Genomic DNA, 19,908 nt, shown 5'->3' with positions numbered 1-19,908 from the left:
CATGAACAAAATGGTTCAAAGCCCACCTATTCTCATTGGAAATCTCAAGCCATTTGAACTATTTTTTGACTACATGAGGCAAGCCAGAGCCCCTCCTTTACTGTGGTTGGCTTCATCATGAGTGTGTGATTGGCTTCATGTTTTTCATAGGCTAAAACTGAAGACTCATTGTCTTCAAAGCTGAGATCAACCATAGCACAAAAGTACTAATCTCAATCAAATAGCCATTAGCTTTTAAGCCTCCAGCACCAGATATGACAACTTGAAGTTGACCAGATTAAAAGTTTTTTTTTTCCCTCACATGGCAACTCACTGGTGGATAGACTTGAATCTCAACCTGAAATTTTTTTTGGAACTTCGAAGACCAAAATAACTGACAAAGAAACTTGTTCGTGTTATTATTGGTTGATCCATTCAAAAGACCATAGAAACTAGGGCATATACATCATTACTCAAGAATGACTTCTAAAGTATCCAACATATAAAAGAATTTAGATCTTATAACATAAAATCTAATCAAACACATCATTAGATGTATACAGAGATTTAGGTACAAAAAGTAGCCAAGATACATCCTTTACAATGATGTGGACAGAAGACTTTTGGGTGGAGTGCAATGATAATAAACATCAACCTTGTCTGGACTCGAGTATTTCTTATATACCGCCTTACATTTGCTTTCTGCAGCAGCTGAGTGGAAGCCAACCAAAAGTTTGGCACAATCCCTGTCAAAAGAGAAAAAAACACCCAACTGAAATTAATACTTGTTTATTCTTTTTCCTTTTCTAGGTAGAACTTAAATTCGTATTTCAATAAAGAGTAATGCTAGTCTTCACTCATTTATCACACCCATTTTGCACCACTTACGTGGCATGTTTTAGCAACGACATGTGAAGCCACTTAAAACACTCTATATCAGCTAGCGTGAAATATGTGAAGAATTGCATTACTCTTCAATGAACACTAAAACAGTATATAGAGGCCACAGATGTACTACAGTATGAAACACTAATTCAAAACGGGGGGAACATAATTAATCCCTATATAGGCATACTTTAATACCATGAGCACATATAGACATATATTGAGCCTACCTGTGAGAATTACGAAGGAAAAACAAATACTTACATTATCTGTTCTTCAGTGTAGCCTGAGTAGTGCTTCAGAGTTTCACTCCAAAAAGGACTCTCACCGAGAGTGCAGCGTGCAGCATAGACAGCTGCGGCGGCAATCAATGATGGGCGGTACAAAATGGTTGTTGGATAATTTACAAGACCCAGTTCAGCTAGAAAAAAGACCATATTCTCGATCTACATCAACAGAAAAACAAACATCAATTAGTTTGTGCTACTTAACCAAACTTACAAGAATTTATAAAAAAACTTAAGAATCAAAAGTAAAATATAGTACTACCTCCTGATTAGGTGGAACAGAAGCTTTGATATAACGAGCCAGAAAGACATATGGTGTAGGAACTGTTAAATACCACTCCAACTTCTCCAAAATTGATTTCTCCATGACAAGTATCTGGTCACTTGAATAAGCATCGTCTGATATGCATTCCAGGTTATAAACCTAAAATTTCCAATAAAGATGGAAAAATATAGTGAACAAGAAAGGTAAGAAAATTTCAAATTATAAGTAATCATAGAAGAATGCTAGCTAGCTACCTGTATAGAGTAACTTTCTTCATACTTGCAGGCTAAGAGTAAGGAGCCTATGCCCACCAATTGAAGTTCTCTCCTTGACACATTCTCCATAGAAAGGTACCGATCAAGTATGTTTATGGTAAGGTAGAGGGTTTCAGGCATGAGTTCAAATCTTCTGTGAACTTCAATCAACCAGTCTACGAGAATACTCCTCATCCTCACATTGATTTCTGGCTGTGATTTCATGTAATCATTTACTTGACTCTCATCCTGCATAAAGGAAAAAACGTCCAATCATTATTAGAGAGAAGGAAGGAAAATAAACTTAGAGTTAGTGATTTGAAGAGAGATTAAAGTACTTCTGTGAGCTTATAGAACTTGTAGATGTCATCGATATATTCAACCAATGCGAAAGCATCATTTACATCTCCTGCATCGATGTTCACAACCTGACCTTCTGGCTTAAATGTGACCCCACAAGCAGCCTGAGGGGAATCAAAGTTCAATACACAAAAGAGGAAGATAAAGGCAAAAATCTCTCAAACTATAAACAAAAATACGTTAAAAGAAGACAACCAATAATCTACCTTACTTCTAGCAGTGAGGATTGCAGTAAGAGTCTTAACTTCCCTTGGCGACGGCCGTTCTCTTGGCTTTCTTTCACTAACAGGTTCAACCTCTTCCTCTTCATCAGAACTAATCACAACTACAGTCTCTTGTTTGGGCTTCTCAATTGCCTTCGCATGAGCTTCAGCCACCTTCTTAGCACCGCATTTTCTCTTAATAGCTACCTCATTTTCCGCAAGTGCTATAACTGGGTTCTGCAATTATACAGAATTCAATGCATAGAGTTGGTATATTTATAATAATAAATTTCATTCACAATAGAGAAAAGTTGCCAAAGGCCATTGCCTTTTTCTTCTCTGCCTCTGCTAACAATTTTGCATGATAACCCCTGCGAGGCCAGAAAGAAAAATCAATGAGAGAGAGAGACTGATGCAGCATCTATATAACTCCACGACACTAAATAACAAAACTCTGCAACTTAACTCATAAGCAATCAAGAACACACACACAAAGTATCAACGATGGCGTCTCAAAGCAGCTATATAACTCCACGACACTAAATAACAAAAACTCTGCAACTTAACTCATAAGCAATCAAGAACACACACAAATTATCAACGATGGCGTCTCACCATCGCTTGAGAAGTCTCATCTCAAAAAAAGGCTGCTGGAAAATCTTATTAATCAATCAATACCTTCTTCTTCTTCTTTTTTGATTAATTAATCAATCAATACCTAGTTTCCTTAAAAAAGCACCCTTAAATAGGGTTCATAAAAAAGACTAACAAACTCTTTAGCCCTACATAAACTCTTGGGTCCAAGCCCATTATTGCAATAACATAAACAACTACCCGTTATCTTGCCTTAGAAAATAGGAAAATTACTTGCAAGCCAAGTAATCCTAAAATACAGCATTTATTCTATTCGTTAACCATGGTCCACCATTAGAGAGAGAGGAGTTAAACCTTGTAATGGGGCGAGTTATTCGCTTCCCGTCCGCCATACGAACGACATCTAGATTACCAATGTCTCCAAGGACTTGCCGATTTCTTTGCCCTTGTCCATTCTTCACCTTACCTCCCCCTATTACAAAATATAATTGAAAATCTTGGGATTTCAATAAGATCCATCAGATATATTCAAACAAGAAATTAGAAAGCCCCAGAAAGTGTGAAGCGTGAACCAACAAACACATTAAAACTGGAAAAAAAATAAGAAAAAGAAAAAGGAGAGATCAAAGCATATCCTGAAATGCATATTCACACACAATACAAAAGAACTGTGAAAATTTTCAACACAGAGGTTCCCCACACAATCAATCTAAGTGGACCAACAAAATCAACAAATAGAACAATTACAAAGAAAAATAGATAGTAAACTCAATCCATCCAGATTTCAATAATATAATCAAAGAAATGTAGAATCACATCCACATGAATCTCCCTGCTCACTAGAAAGGGATGTATTAGAAGGAGCCAGAACCCATAAATGTATCATCAGAAAGTGATGAGAACCACAAAGACAAAGTGGCAGGTAAAATTAAAATGAAAATCATTTGTGCGAAATCTGTGTAAATACCCTAACCCATCAAGTTGAAGAAACAAACATGTAAGAAATGGCAAAACGAAACCCTAATTGCCATTACCCAAACATTTTACTTGCAAAAGAACAATTAGAAGATTTCAACAAGATAACAAAAAGAACATATTTGACTCTCAAAATTCCGCAGTCAATCAAGAAAACCCACTTGAGATTATCTAAGAAATGATTAACAAGAACTAAACCCATTTGCAAATCCACAATTTATAACAATAAAGAAATCAAAGCTATATGTATATATACACCATCAATCAAGAAAATCCACATAGGATCATCCAAGAGAAAATGAATAAAAGTTCCCGAACGAAGATGCAATCAGAATTCAGAAGCTGTGACGAACCTCTGGGTTCTGGTGGAAGGACCGCTCTAGCTTCCATCGCTTCTTTATGATTGTCTCTCAAAATTTAAACTGGGTTTGGGATTAAACCCGTTAATCTATCGCTCTCTCTCGCTCTCTAAGTCTCTCTATTTGTGGTTTGTGAATTGTTGCTTGCTTTCTCAAGAGACTAATAGGGACGCTCAACAGCCGACGCAATTAGCCAACGGTCGTATTCTCTGTAATTTGAATTCTGACCGTTGGATCCTCCCAAGGATCCAACGGCTGAGAAGAGAGTTTGTGAAAAAGGGATGGCTGGTTTTTATTCAAGGGTCTCATGGGAGGAGAAAGCCTAAAAGAAACGAGACAGAGAAGCATTGGAACAATGAACAAGGATATTGTAGGCCAGAGTCTGGTCAAGGATCTTGTTCCTCCGTCTGGGCCTAACCTAGGCCCGTTTGATTGTTTTAGATCCAATTAATCCAACAATTGAAAATACCAACAATAACCTACAAAAAATAAAAATTAACAACAATAATAATAAAAAAAAGTTTTCTTGTAAGTGAGTCTATTAAACTTATATATATATATTAAAAAAAAAAAAAAAAGAATTATAAACTCTAAGAACAAATGTCAATTTAATCAACCAAATTATAGAACTTTTCCTCAAACCCAATTCAGAAGAAAACTTTATCCTTACAAAAATTTTATTGTGACATAAATCTAAGCCAACCATTTCTTTGTTTTTATTGATTCTACAATCATGCTTTGATACCTGATAAGATATTTTGGTTTCGGCCTAACTGTCTATTCCATTTAGAGTAATGTTATACAATACACTTTTATCTTATGCTGATGTAGCATTGTTAAACAACTCTTAGATTTTTTAGGTAAGATGAGATCCACCTATCCAAGTAAATAGGTGGGCAGCTCAAACTTTGTTTGGGCATGTGGACATGTGGACCTTATATTAGCTCTTTCATATTTGCTGTCAAATTATTAATACTTTGGACAGCAAAATTGCGAGAATCTCTATCTAATTGATATGATGGTTCAGAGTATGGTACAATTGAACTGTAATATTAGTGCAGTTGGATTTAAAACCTTGCCATGGTGGTTTAAGCCAATACTTCTTCCCAAAATTGTTATGATTGTTCTGCTGTTTTGTTTTATAATTTGACCAATAACAAGGAATCTGTCAGAGGAATGCTCCTGCATTTGCAGACATCCCTGAGTCAATGTATCAATGGAGAGATCAATCCAAGTTAATCCTGCTCTCATCCACATTTCCTCACCATGGACACACAACATTATTTGTGTCACCCTCTTTGTTTAGACTAGTGCAAGCTTTTGCTCACTCTGGCGTGTTAAAAAAACCTCCTAATCCTTTAAACAACTGCAGATTTCCATACATTTTGCAAAAACCAAAATTCCCATGTTGACTCCTCTGCTTCCTCCAAGAGCCCTTCCACACATCAACCATGCAAGCAGAAAGCTGCATTTGGGGCATGATCCATAAATATTTCTCATGGTTTCGATGAAGATCAAACCTTGATCAACTATCCTTGAATTGCTCCATAAAGAAAACAGAAGGTTACATAATTTGTAAGGTAATGTTTCAATTTTCGCAATGTCCCCACAATCTAATTTTGTGGTTTGCAATGTCTTCCTTTCGAGATTCAAAATAACAAAAATACTCTTCATAAAATAAAAATTCAGAAAAAAAGTCGTTTGTTATCATACACCAATGCACAAAGTAATATACACTAAAAAAAGAAAAAGAAAAAAAAGGCAACGATTGTAATGGTAAGCTATACACGAGAAAACGGTACTCCATGATATGATGTCCTTGCGCATAAGGATGTTAAAAACCTGAATTGCCATACCCACATCCCCGCATTTAACATACATGTTGATCAAGGCGTTTCCCACACTACCATCCTCCGTAAGATCACTTCGTGTATCAATGTAGGAGTGCACCCATTGACCCAAATTCAATGCACCAATGGAAGAACACGCTGACAATACACTGACAATAGTGACCTCATTAGGCTGAGCTTCCCCTCCTTCCACCATTTCCTGGAATACCCTCACTGCCTCTTCACAAAATCCTCTTTGTGCATAACCACCTATGACTTATCATTGTAGTCCAGGAAACCACATCTCTCTTAGGCATATTCACAAACGGGTACTTTGCGCTCTCCAACGACCCACATCTCACATAAAAATCCACCATTACATTACCCAATATAGCGTTATTGCCATCCAAATTCCTCAAGCTATATCCATGAGTGGCTTTACTGAGCTTCAGAGCTCTTAGACTAGCGCAGGCAGACAAAACACTAACAAGAGTATTAGCAATTTAGCATTAGGCTTTACATCCATGGACAAGAACTTAACAATGGCTTCTAGGGGTGGGCATCGGTTCGGTAGGCGGTTAAGTCGGTTAATTCGGTCGGTTAACCGACTTTTGTCGGAATGCAGTTGGTGAATTTATTTCGGTTAAGTCGGTTAAGCGGTTAATAAGCGGTCGGTTTAAGTCGGTTAAGCGGTTAATAGGCGGTCGGTTAAGTCGGTAAAGCGGTTGATAGGCGGTCGGTTAAGTCGGTAAAGCGGTTAATAGGTGGTCGGTTAAGTCGGTTAATATTCGATTAACATGGGTAATGAAACGACGTCGTTTTGATTTTTTTAAAGGAAAAAAATATGATCAAACGTTTCGTTCTTATTAAAACGACGTCGGTTCGGTTAATTGGTCGGAAAAGAAGGCGGTTCGGTTCGGTTACCGCTTAAAAGGCGGTTCCGTTATCGAATCGGCTTTTGGAACAAAATTTTATACCGACTACCGAACCAAAAATTAGTTGGTAGAGTCGGTAGGCGATTGATGGCGGCTCGGTTTGGTTCGGTAAGTGGTCGGTAGGCGGATAATTTGCCCACCCCTAATGGCTTCCTCTTCAAAACCGCACTTAGAAAGCCCCGAAATGATCGAAGTCCACGAAACGACATCCGGGGAAGACATTGAGTTGAAAATCCGGCAAGCGGATACGATGTCATTCCCAACAACGTAGAAATGAAGCAAGGAGTTATGGATGAAGATATCAAAACAGTGACCGGATTTTAGGACGTGGGCATGGATTTCAAGACCCTTTTGGCGCGCATGCAATAAGGTTGATGCCTTGAGGGCAGGGGTGAAGGTGTACTGGTTGTGGAAGGTTGGGCGTTGGAGCATTTGGTTGTAGAGAAGAAAGGCATTTTGTGGGGTGGCAGAGTTTGTGAGAACTCCTAACAATTGGTTTAGGGCGTAGGGTTTTGGGTTTTTAAGGAGTTGAGCATGGATTTGGTTTAGTTGCTTTGGTATGAGAGGTTTTACTGGCATGCTATGTTTTGTGCCTTATTGCTATCAATTTGATATTCATAGGGGGGTCATATAAAGGGGTAGTCTCTTTTTTTTTTTTTTTTTGAACAAAAGGGGTAGTCTCTTATTTATGGGTATATGCTGTATAGCCTATTTATGCTTCTTTGGGTATGCAAATTGGTTTAAGGCCGAGGGTTTTCTTTGGGTATAGCCTATCATGGGTATACCCAAACTTCTTTCTTTCTTTTCTTCTTCTTCTTCTTCTTTTTTTTTTTTTTTTTTTTTTTTTTAATTTTGCCTATGGGTTTCTATATGTTGATGGCAAAAACAAAAAGCAGGGCATATATACCGCAATACATACATACTGCAATATATATATATATATATATATATATATATATATATAGCCTATTAATTATTTGGAATTGCATTATTTAAAAAAAAAATTACAATTTGAAAACGCAAAAAATCTGAATTTTTAAATTGCAGACAAGATGGTGGTTTTTTGAAAATGCTCAATCTTAGTGTTAAGGAGATTGACATTTTAGTAAGTATTTTAATGAGATCATAATATAATATGTTAGGAGAGCGGCACAATAGGTAGGCCACTTAAGCCATTGTTTAAGGCTAGCTCCCAAATGGAAGAATAAAAAAAAGAGGTGGAATATTAGCTGATGAAAATTGTGATAGCATTTTGTCTCTTCCCATTTGGGAGTTTCGACACTTCATAATCTATGTATTTTTATTTTGACAATTTTATATTTTAGTTGTTCATTTCTACACGTGTGAGAGATTTAGTATCGATAATAATAAAATTAAACAAAAACTTAATTAGTAATTTTGCATCTCATAAAATATGAGTATAATGGATTTTAAAGAACACACATTATAATATAAAAAGCTTAAATAAATATTATTTAATCAATGTATAAATCTTACTTAAAATTATCACCTTAGGTCTCAAAATTTATGGAGTACTAGGTCCTCCATATTAAAATACCACTCAACTTAAAATCTTAAGCTTATATGTTTGAACACAACTATGATATATTAATTTTACGTACGCTCCAGTGACATCTTTTTAAGGTGAGGCTCAAACCTTTTTACATTAACACGGGTCTTCCTAATCTTGATTGCAATGGCAAAGACATCTAGCATGGTTGTTTCCAATCACCAAAAGATCACCTAATTTATTGATAGTGTTAAAAAATTGTGATTAAAAACCCATTATTCTGGCTATATATGTGCATGTTGTGACAATAACAAGACATTATATAGGAATCCTCTTTTCCGGGACCAGAACAACAAAAACGGGACAAAATCCAAACGCTATACGAGGACGCCAGCAAGAATAATATTAGTCTTCTGTCTTTCTACTTTAACATTTGTGTACACTTGTTATATATTAAGAATTAGTATCAGAAGGTGATAGAGACTGAGTATTTTTTTTTTTTTTGGGATAATTGTACTGTTGGTCCCTGTGGTATGTTATAATTATATTTCACTTCTTATGGTTTAAAAAGTGCATAGGAGGTCCATGTGATATGTAATAATTACGTTTTACTCCCTGGGTCGATTTTCCGTCCACCATTTTGACGGAATCTGTTAGCCCTACACGTCAGCGCCACGTGTCGCCAATAAGATGGCAACACGTGTCCATTCTTCATAAAAAATATAAATTTATTAATAAATAAATAAATAAAATTATTTTTTTTAAAAAAAATAAAGAAAACTGGCAGGCAATGGGCCTTTGGGGGTGGCCAGGCCACCCCCAGCCAATGGGGGTGGCCATGCGCCACCCCCAGAGGCCACCGGGGGTGGCGAGCGGCCACCCCCAGGCCATTGGGGGTGGCACGAGGCCACCGCAGTGGCCGGGGGTGGCCATCGGGCCACCCCTAGCCACCCCCAGGCCATTGGGGGTGGCACGAGGCCACCGCAATGGCCGGGGGTGGCCATCGGGCCACCCCTAGCCACCCCCTTGTCACCTTTTTTTCTTTTTTCCTTTTTTTTTTGGTTTTAATTTTAATTTTAATTTGTTTTTAAAAAAATAAGTATATTTATTTATTTTTTAATAAATTTATATTATTTTATTGAAAAATGATTTTTCACCACCTAAATATACAACTTTTTACCATCTTGTCTATGTGGCAAGGTGCTCCCTCACTTTATTTTATTTTTTAAAAATAAAAAAACTTTAAAGTTAATAGGGGATCATCTGCCATATAGACAAGGTGGTGAAAAGTTGTATATTTAGGTGGTGAAGAATCATATCTCTATTTTATTAAGATGGACATGTCTTATTGGCAACACGTGGAGTTGACGTGGCATTTGACGGAATCTGTTAAAATTTTTAACTGAATTTGACTATAGGGATCAATTTGTAATTATTGCATATCACATGGACCTCCCATGCACTTTTTAAACCATAGAAAATGAAAAATAATTATAGTATATCACATGGACCAATGGTGTAATTATCTGCTTCTTTTTTTTTTTCTTTTTTTTTTTTTTTTAATTCCTGTTTTATTCCTTCTGGTACAGAGAAAGAGACACCAATTAAAGCCATGCACCTTTCTTAATTTTCGTTAATCCGGCGGGGCTAGCTGTGACCGTGACTGAAAATGAAAGGGCATCATGCATATCTTAACAACCACAAATATACGTACAGTCATGTAACTATTAATTAAAATTTTCTTTTTCGGTGTTTCCAAAGTGAGAATAAGATATTAATTAAACAAAGTAACTAACTAATCATTGCAAATGGAATGATAAACTACAATTTAATATCAGTTGCCATGTATAGAATAAAAAAAAAATTGTTATTAAAGGTACGGTATTACAATTTCTTAACAAACAAATGTACGACACTTACTACGTCAGTCACTAAACAGGTAAATTTGATTATGACTAATATGGTAAGTGCATGTCACATAGACTACCACATCAATTCATAGAATTCGTGTAAAGTGTAAATTTAATTGTGGCTTATGCGCGTGGTGTCACATTTTTATGATGTTTGGAGCCTATGTAAAGTGTATCATTTTTATAACTTAGTGTCCACATTATTATGTCTATTGGGTAAAGGGGGAAAAAAGATTAAGAAAAAAAAAAGGATTAATTAGTTGGTTTTGATGGAAGTATTTGCGTAAAGTACTACTCATGATTGAAGAGATTTTGTTGATTTTGAAGCAAGTCGATCGTTCTTAAAGAAGGATTATAATAAATTAGAGTAGAACTTACATAATGGTACAAGTAATGATCCCCATGTGCCCCCAAATATATCTTATTAGTTAAGCCTATAAAAAATATATATTGGCATTTGAGTCATTTATCTTAGAAGCTAATTAATTATATGGTCATTAATGATATATATATACACCCCATCCGGATCATGAAAGGCAATGGGGGCCGGGCCAAAAGAGATGCATGCCCGCAGCACAATCATGGCAGCGATCGAGAGAGATCGAAAAGCTTTAACATGGGAGATTCTTGGCCATGGGTGAATTATATTGATGAAGAACACCTAGCTAGCTATCACTTTCGGCCATTTGATTTTATAATGATCCTCCAACTGAGCCAACACATGTTTGCTAGCTCTATATATGATGAAGACACCAGGCCCATGCCGCCCTTTAATTTGTTAATTTTTGATAACCCAGTAAAGAATTAGAGCTGGAAAAGCATATACACCCACTACAAGGTAGGGATGACGACTTGTTCGTTTGTTGATATGTGCCAGTCACTGTGCATGCAGTTAACTAATTTTATGGAAATTAAGCTCAGGAGCCTCTTACGATTCTAAGGGTTAATTAAGGATTAAACTAAATCAGTACTATTCAATAGTAGTAGGCCTTCTAGATCAGTACGTACGTCGTACGTAGTTAGACCCTCTACAATTGATATCAGATCAAACATTACGTTAGGTTCGAATCACAAATGAGATGACCCGGTGGATTTATTGGTATATATTATGTATAAGCATAATATTAAATCATTGAATATTTATAAGTGAGTAGAGTCTAAAAAAATAAAAAAACTACTAGAGTCAACAGTGGGCTGCTGTGAATGTCGGATTCAAAAGCGTGCGTGGTGAAATATTTGTTAAAGAGTTAAGGGTTTAAGCAAATTAGTTTCTAACAATCCTAAAGCTTTTAGATCAATGATTAGGCCTTAAGAGAACTTGTGAGCGGCAAATTGATCATATATTAAAACCAAGACACAAATAAAAAGTCTTGGCATAAAACTATGAATTTTGATTTTCGTTCACGAGAATTAAGGCTTCCAATATTATATCGTATAACTACATTTTCCTAACTAACTTTGCTTATTGTCAAAACAAACAAACCTAATTGTTAGGTTCTAAACCTTTCCTTGTAGATCATAGCTAGCTGGCTACCAAGTTGAATTACTTTAAGAATTGAAACTAAAACTCTTGGGCCACGTTTGCCTTAATTGCTTGTTTGATCCTTTTCTTTTTATATATATTAATAAATAATTCAAAATACAAAATATTAATAAAATATTAAAATTACTGATCTAAAAGTATTATCTAAAAAGCATTAACAAAGTAAGCGATTTTTTTTTTTTTTAATTTTTTGATGAAACAAAAACTTTTTGCATGTGGAGGTTGACAAATCTTACTAACTCTCCGGGGGTGGTTGGCTCATAAAGTTAATTTCAATAAGATAATGATTTTTCTAACACAAAGTAGTTATGGAAAACAACGAACTCCATACCAAATCCTACATGGAATTCCATTTTCATATTAAATTATAATAAAATATATTCCTATTTCTTCAAAAGCACCCTCGCTTCCTTGGAATACTCCATTTAGCTCCCAGTACTGTCGTCTTGGAACTAGCAAATGGTACGTTATGGACATTTCTGTAATTTGGGATCACGAGGGCCCGAGGGAGTTTCCATTTCCATTTGGTCCCCGTTTGGCCCACCGTGCCTCCACGCCTTACAAGATTCACTTGTTTGGTGAAAAGAGAAAGAGGTACTTCGGAAAGAAAAAGAGAGAGAAAAGAAAAAGGAAAGAGAAAGACAACTGTGTGAGAGCGTTTGGAAGGTTTTGGATATTTCTGTCACCCACATTGGGCCCTTTCGGCAACAACAGCACCCGGACAGCTACGTATCTTTGCAATTGACCATTTTGTCCTCGACACCCTGAAATGCGTACTTGTTAATGGTAAGAAAAATTGTGACTTTTAGGGGACAGTTTTTCTTTAATACAGTTTATTAAAAAAGATAACAATTTCCTCCGATTTTTTCAATCCAGTTCATAAAATTATTATGTTTTTATTTTATTTTATTTTATTTTATTTTTTTTTATGCACGTGAAAATACATATCTTTTTAGTAGTTCTATTAAAAAAATATGTGATTTTTACATGTTAATTAAAAAATTATGTACTTATTGTTATAATATAAATTAAATGATTAAATTTACATTTTCTTAACAGCTTAAGCTTTTAAGATAAGTAGTAATTTAATATTTTTCACATGTTAAGTGACACATAACGGCTTTATAAATTGAGTTTAAGAAAACTTATCCAAACCAGGTTTGATGAAATTTATGTCATGTTTTTAGACTGATATTGATTTAAAATAAATTTTGTTAGAAAATTTCTTTTAGCTAACTTTGAAGCAAAGCTTCGTTCATTCATTGGGACTCAAATCACTTTTTTTTTTTCTTTTTGGGATTAGCTTTTAAGAGTTGAAGAACTAGAAGTGCGTTGCTTTAATGTGTCCACTTACAGGTCAACTCGATCTCATCAAGAAAGGGAACATGTAAAATACAGAACAGTTAAGACATCACCAATGTTGTTGCATCAATAGGTTAAAGGTTTAACTTACCTCTTGGCAGTAGTTTAAGATTTTTACCCTTTTTTGAAGGGTAAAGGTCACCACCACGTTTGCATGGAGAACAATTGGCTGACCATGGCCACCTACAGGCACAACGTTTGTTAATGTTTTTTTAGGGAGTATTTTTTATTTTTGGTTTAAAAAAAATGTTCTATTGTGATATAAAGGTCAAATAGTTTGAGTACTGTTTTGAATTTTAAGTTGTTTATTAATGTTTTTGTTTTGAAAAAAAATAAAAATAAATAGAAATGGGTATACCGGGTCCATTAAGGTGGTCTTCGATCATATGAAGGTTTTTAATTTGCATCTACCATGCATGTTGCTTTCTTTCTGTTAAGATAAATCCAAATGCTTCTCTTTTTTTTTTTTTCCCTAGTTCACCTAACCTAAATCTAATTATTATTTGTACATACGTCTTACAAAGTATATTTAGTCATAATTTTCATCCTGGTTTATTAATAGTTTTTTAAAAAAATAAAAATAAAAATCCAAAATTTATTAACAAACGATTTAAAAAGTAAAACACTTTTGAAATGTAAACCTTACCAACAAATACTTCTTATTTTATATTACATCAAAACATTTTTTTTAAAAAAACTAAAACCAAAAATCAATTTTAAAAATCATTATCAAATCGTCACCATACATTCCCATGAACAGAGACAAAGGATTTCTTGCATTATTGGATATTTTTTTGTTCCTTTTGCTAAGACCTAACACATATATAAGTTTTTTTTTTTTGGTTCCTTTTTGCTAGGACCACACACATGTGTATATTTATGAATGATATGTTTGGATTTTATCTTCCTTAGTCTAGCCAGACAATCCAATCCGTTTCGAGTGCTGAACAACCCAAACCCAAATTGGCCTAGTAACATAATTTTTGGCGGCCGCAGAGAAATTACACTAGACTGTAAAGTATTCAATCATCTATGCTACCCAAAATGATTCAAAGTTTGATGTGTCATCAAATTTTTTAGAGAACCCACATTCGAGATGGTATGAGAGCACCACTCTCCTCCTGTCACAAGGGCAGTTGACATTTAATGTCACCTAATCCGTGATAAAGGAAGGATTATCAAGAACATTCCTTACCAAAGCCAATGATCTTGATTCATAGACGAACCGCGCGTAATTTAGTCGGAGAATGACACGTGACAACGTAATAACGTCTTTCAATTGTAAGGAACACAGTTCAATATGGGAGAGATAAGCGCTTCATTCACTCATTCGAAAAAACACTAACTTCAAAATTTGGGAAATAATGATTCTTTCCAAATTCTCAGCTGACTTAAACATTGAAGATATTCCGATCGGCTAGTCCTTGCATGCTTCTAAGCCATTATTCCCAATACTTTCAAGTCCTCAAAGACATGAAATTGGCCGTTCCATTTCAGCATCATCAATATACATGCTTGCATATAAGATTCATGTTGCACCAAAAGAAAGAGTACAAAGAATCAAAATTCAGAGCCCGGGAAAACATTGGGGGGAGGAATCAAATTATGAATTGCTAGGAAGTTACATAATGGGATCCAAAATGATGTATGTCTTATCAATGTACGTATAAAGTCACTCTTAGCAGGCAAGCAATTGCTATCATTGCTCGTGATGATAACACAAAGTTTTCTAAAGACTCTCTCAAAGCAATAATTTGGAGGATGCCACTTCAAACTGTTGGCATTGTAGCAGTGGAATATAGTGGAACAACTTATGATAGTATCCAAGTAATCATGTTGACAATCGTACCACCATTTCACGTTGGTGTTATGGTTATTTTTGGAAACTATGGGCATTTTGGTAAATTGCTTTCAAAGAGTCATGCCCACATAGAGTAAAAACTACTCTCTCTCTCTCTCTCTGTGCTTCACATGCTCACATTCTATTAATCCTTTAGAACAAAGACAAAAGCTTATTGGTTTGAGATACCTCCTCTACACATCTCTCTCTTTCTCTCTCTTGGTCTATCTACCTAGTTTCTGCCTTCTGGTTCTCCAAGATTTTGCGCCGGATATGATCTTCCTCTCTTTAAATCAAATCCAACGGTTGGATACCCACATGTTAATCCTCTTTGTTCTTTTCTGACATTGAAAAATTTCTGAACTATTCGAACACTAGATATTCTCTTCTTTGGGTTCATATGCACTGCTCTGTTCTCTCCTCTGTTAATGGCTGCTGCTGCAACTACTGTCTCTCAAATCTTTGAAAACAAGAACAGCAACAGCAGCAATACCAACCATGAAATCAGCAGGCAAGAAATCCAAGCTGCCATTGCCAAAGCTGTGGAGCTGAGAGCTCTCCATGCTGCTTTAATGCAAGGAAACAGTCCTGCCAATCTGAGATTCCCGTCTTCTTCCCCTGCTTCACACACTGCTTCTCAGTTCTCTGCTCAAGATTACCCAGTTTTCACACCGGTGAGTACAAATTTTCTTAATCTTTCTCCGTAAGTTTTGCTTTATAGCCTGTATTCTACGTGTTTATTTATTGGGTTTTTGTTTTTTTAAATTAAAGTTAAACACTTGCTTTACAGTTTGCCAATTGCCACTAATATGAATTGCTAGCTTTGGCCTGAAACATAAGTATTTTAAGTTGATGATTCTTTTAGGTTCATGACTCGAATTATATCAAAAACAACAAAGTCAATTTCACGTGTTGTAATGATGATCTCTGTTGTTCATTTATTCTTTTATTTTTTTCATGCATTAATTAATTGGATAGTGAAAGAACTGTTAGATGGGTCTCGCCCACCATAAGATCAGTTGCATTTAAAATCCAATAAATAGATAACCTCGTTATAATAAAGATTATATTCTCTATGTTCATATATATATATATGCGCGTCTTTTTTAATTTCTCTTTATGCGCTTTTGACCCGAGTTACTGTTAGGATTATTTCTGAATTTTGCCTGTAATCGAATATTAAAGGATTTTACCCATTATCTTTCATTGTTATAATCCTTCTATTGTTAACATCTTTGCAGAATTTTATGAAGACCGTTCTTTTCTACTTTTGCTTTGATTTCCAGTCTGTGTTTAAGTGGGTGTGTGTTTACCACAGATCTTTAGTGATTAAAGCTTTCATACTTGAGCCTGCATTTGACCCACAAAGAAATTCTCTATTTCAATATTTTTGAAACTTTTGTTTGTTCAACTATGGAAAAGTTTCTGAATTTGGGAAATATTGACAGAGCTATGAAGATGAACCGCTGCCAGGATATCATCAAATCCCACTAAAAGACCGAGCAGTATCAGAAAGTTGGGATGAGTATGGACTAGGAGGATATAGCAATGAAACTGTTCTATCAGATTATAAGGAGAATTCATCCTCAAGAAAGGGATTGCCTTCTGGTTTGGCCGGCTTAGAATCCCACATTTGTCCAGCTGAAGATCACAAATCTGTCACCGGTTCTTGCGCAACCCACATCACTGTCCTTCAAACATCGCCCTGGAATGACCACTTTAAGTCAAGCCGAAGAAACAGTTTGGGAGACTTCAAATCAGTATCCTCCTGCAATAGATGCAAGCCTGCAATTATAACTACCGAATCTGAGAATTTGACAAGGAACAGCAGGAATTCTAATATTATTGTTCCATTAACGGATTCTCACTCGTCCATTCAATCACAACCGAAGAATCGGGGAGTGATCTCATGGCTGTTTCCTCGATTAAAGAAGAAGCATAAGAACGAAAACTCCCCGAACCGAGCAGAATCCGAGGAAGTCTCCCAACTCTTTAAGGACTTGGGGATAATGTCAATGGAAACACTGAAGAAAGAACTGATGGAAGCAAATGAGAATAGAGACGCAGCCTTGATGGAAGTTGCTGAGATGAAATCTTCCTTGGGGGAGCTTAGACAGAAGCTGGAGTACTTGGAGACTTACTGTGAAGAGCTGAAGAGAGCTTTGAGGCAAGCCATGCCGGCAAAGGATTCCCAAATTCCTGAAAAGCTTGGAACTTTTCCTAGGAGAGGGAAATCCTTTGATGGAAATGGAGAAAATTTGATGCCTGTCAACGAGGAAGTAATGGTGGAAGGTTTCTTGCAGGTTGTATCAGAAGCAAGATTGTCAGTGAAGCAATTCTGCAAGACCCTTTTTGGCCAGATTGAAGAAACTGATAACACTCTAATGGACAGCTTAAACTTGCTTCTTCAACCATATAAACTGTCTTTGAATTCCAAATACTCAAAGGCAGTGTTATACCATTTGGAAGCTTTCATAAACCAGTCACTCTACCAAGACTTTGAGAACTGCGTCTTTCAGAAGAATGGCTCCCCAAAGCTCTTAGATCCCCAACAAGATCGCCAGGCTCAATTCTCATCTTTTGTTGCACTGAGGAACTTAAGCTGGAACGAAGTATTAAGGAAGGGGACTAAATATTACAGCGAGGAATTCAGCAAGTTCTGCGATCAGAAAATGAGCTGCATTATTACCATGCTGAATTGGACAAGACCGTGGCCTGAGCAGCTTCTCCAAGCATTCTTTGTTGCTGCCAAGTGCATATGGTTGCTGCATTTGCTTGCCTTTTCTTTCAACCCACCATTGGGGATTTTAAGGGTTGATGAGAATAGAAGCTTTGATCCTCATTACATGGAAGACATGTTCATGGAAAGGCAGAGGTCACATGGTCCTAGCCGAGTTAAGGTCATGGTAATGCCAGGGTTTTATGTTCAGGACAGGGTGTTGAGGTGTAAGGTTGTTTGTAGGTATAAATCTGCAGCTTAAGTTGTTTGGAAATTGGTTTTATGATCATTAGTCTCACCTAGAGAATTAAGGTTGTAATTATCAGATTGACATGATAATAAATGTCGAGTAATACTACTCTTCACACTTATTTATCACATTTGTGTCACACCGGTTGATATGATGTATTTTAAGTAGTTTTTTGTATCTACCAACTAAAAAAAAATCCATTTAAAACATGTTACATTGATCAATATTGTGACATGAATGATAAATAAATACGAAGAATAACATTATTCAAAAATGTTCCAATAGGTTTCATAGGTTTTCTTCATGAATGTTACAACATAATCTCACTCCTAATCCACTGCTCTTCTTCTATTGTTGTCCAGCCAACAATGGCTTCATTGTTCTCCTTTGTTGAATATTAGGTCAGTTTTATTTGTTTAAGTCAAGCTGTTAGAAGTTGAAGTGATTGATTGAAGCCTATCTTAATTACCATGACGTTTTCTATTTTGTTTTTGACTTTTCGTGCTGTTCTTGTTACTTTATGCCATAACTTTGGCAGAACATTTCCTTTCTTTGCCACGACAGGGATTCATGCTACTTCCCCATTTTTTGCAAAGAACAAATAATAAATATACGGAATCATCATGCATCCGCATTGAAATCAAACTATCAATCAATTGAAGCACATGCATAGAAAGAAAAACTGGTTAAATACATTTTAACTCCTCAAATTATTATTATTTTTTTAAATGACCTCTTAAATTATTATTGTTTGAATTTTAGGCCTCCAAATTACCACTTTTTGATTTTTTTGGCCACATTCGTCCATTTATGCAGTCAATTCTAACAGAAATTAGGTCATGTGCACGGCACGTAACCCTTTTAGCCCAAAAATCCAAAAACACTCATCTCTTAATCGTGAGAATTTCAAAGTGTAAGAAAGATATTTTCAAATTTTTGGGCTAAAAGGATCACGTGCTATGCACATAACCCAATTTCTGTTAGAAATGATAGCATAAATCGATGGATGAGGCCAACAAATCAGAAAGTGGTAGTTTGGGAGGTCAGAATCTAAGTATTGGCAGTTTAGATGGCCATCTAGAGAAAGGATGGTAGTTTGAGGGACTACAATATATTTAACCCAAAAAAAATAAAGGAAGGACTGCCACAATTTTCCTAAGTTTTTTTTTTAAAAAATAAAAATAAAAATAAAAATTACGTGAAAGTATATTAATAATAATAAAAAAAATTAAACAATAAAATTTGACAGATAAATTTAATTGTTTAATAATTAATTGCTACATGAATTTGTAAGAAATTTTTATACTTTTCAAAGTCATTAACAAGTTGGAATCGAAGGGATAGGAAATTTCCATATTCGTCACATAGACTGAAGAAATGTAGCTAGCACTAGCAGTGATAAGAGATGTTCTTTGTTATTTCATTCTAAGGGTCACAAGTCCTTTTCAATATATCCAAGGACAAGGCTAGTTCTGCTCCATCTTTTGGCAATTTTTTCTGCTCCATACTGTTAGCTTTGACTTTTGTACAGGCAAATTCATCTAAGAAATGTCATTTGTGAGATGTTATTGTGAAAATTCTGGACTAACCCACCATAATTTTCACTTTTTTATTTTTATATATATATTTTTTTCTCTTAAAAAAGAACGGGAGTGTTTTTGGCATTTTTTTTTAAAAAAAATAGTGAACTTTAAAAAAAAAAAAAAAAAAAGATTCTTAGAACAACGACATTGTAAAAATTAAAAGTTCGAAATTATGGTCGCAAAAATGCTAATTCTTCATAAGGGAGTGTAGAAAATATATGCTACGTAAAAAAACAAAAAATAAGAAAAAGATTAATAACCCGGGC

The 19,908-nt window shown here is 35.4% G+C and overlaps 2 protein-coding genes and 1 pseudogene across 2 annotated transcripts; 1 reads left to right on the top strand and 2 right to left on the bottom strand.

Annotated features, from left to right (window-relative positions):
• Nucleotides 1–374: 374 nt before the first annotated feature.
• Nucleotides 375–4,496, bottom strand: LOC133878000 (G2/mitotic-specific cyclin S13-7-like). Its single transcript, XM_062316479.1, has 9 exons — nucleotides 4,156–4,496; nucleotides 3,182–3,299; nucleotides 2,562–2,604; nucleotides 2,237–2,470; nucleotides 2,009–2,134; nucleotides 1,671–1,919; nucleotides 1,414–1,575; nucleotides 1,129–1,310; nucleotides 375–725 (listed from the first exon to the last, which is right to left on the bottom strand). The coding sequence occupies exons 1-9, from the start codon at nucleotides 4,190–4,192 to the stop codon at nucleotides 578–580; spliced, it is 1,299 nt and encodes a 432-aa protein (XP_062172463.1). The 5' UTR covers nucleotides 4,193–4,496; the 3' UTR covers nucleotides 375–577.
• A 1,372-nt stretch (nucleotides 4,497–5,868) lies between these two features.
• On the bottom strand, nucleotides 5,869–6,862 carry LOC133877667 (pentatricopeptide repeat-containing protein At1g08070, chloroplastic-like; annotated as a pseudogene).
• An 8,367-nt stretch (nucleotides 6,863–15,229) lies between these two features.
• LOC133878165 (IRK-interacting protein) lies at nucleotides 15,230–18,187 on the top strand. Its single transcript, XM_062316674.1, has 2 exons — nucleotides 15,230–15,764; nucleotides 16,539–18,187. Exons 1-2 carry the CDS (start codon nucleotides 15,519–15,521, stop codon nucleotides 18,069–18,071), a joined length of 1,779 nt encoding a protein of 592 aa, XP_062172658.1. The 5' UTR covers nucleotides 15,230–15,518; the 3' UTR covers nucleotides 18,072–18,187.
• The last annotated feature ends 1,721 nt before the right edge of the window (nucleotides 18,188–19,908 follow it).

The sequence above is a fragment of the Alnus glutinosa genome, chromosome 9, assembly GCF_958979055.1.
Source record: "Alnus glutinosa chromosome 9, dhAlnGlut1.1, whole genome shotgun sequence".
NCBI classification, from domain to species: Eukaryota; Viridiplantae; Streptophyta; class Magnoliopsida; order Fagales; family Betulaceae; genus Alnus; species Alnus glutinosa.
This window is presented reverse-complemented; position numbering and strand designations above follow the sequence as displayed.

Excerpts from the sequence above, each read along its gene's own strand:
- LOC133878165 (XM_062316674.1), top strand. The coding sequence starts at position 15,519 with ATGGCTGCTGCTGCAACTACTGTCTCTCAAATCTTTGAAAACAAGAAC. Across the intron at positions 15,765-16,538 it reads ATTACCCAGTTTTCACACCG|AGCTATGAAGATGAACCGCT; the intron begins GTGAGTACAAAT and ends AAATATTGACAG.
- LOC133878000 (XM_062316479.1), bottom strand. The coding sequence starts at position 4,192 with ATGGAAGCTAGAGCGGTCCTTCCACCAGAACCCAGAG. Across the intron at positions 1,920-2,008 it reads AGTTCTATAAGCTCACAGAA|GATGAGAGTCAAGTAAATGA; the intron begins GTACTTTAATCT and ends TCCTTTATGCAG. Across the intron at positions 1,576-1,670 it reads AAGAAAGTTACTCTATACAG|GTTTATAACCTGGAATGCAT; the intron begins GTAGCTAGCTAG and ends TGGAAATTTTAG.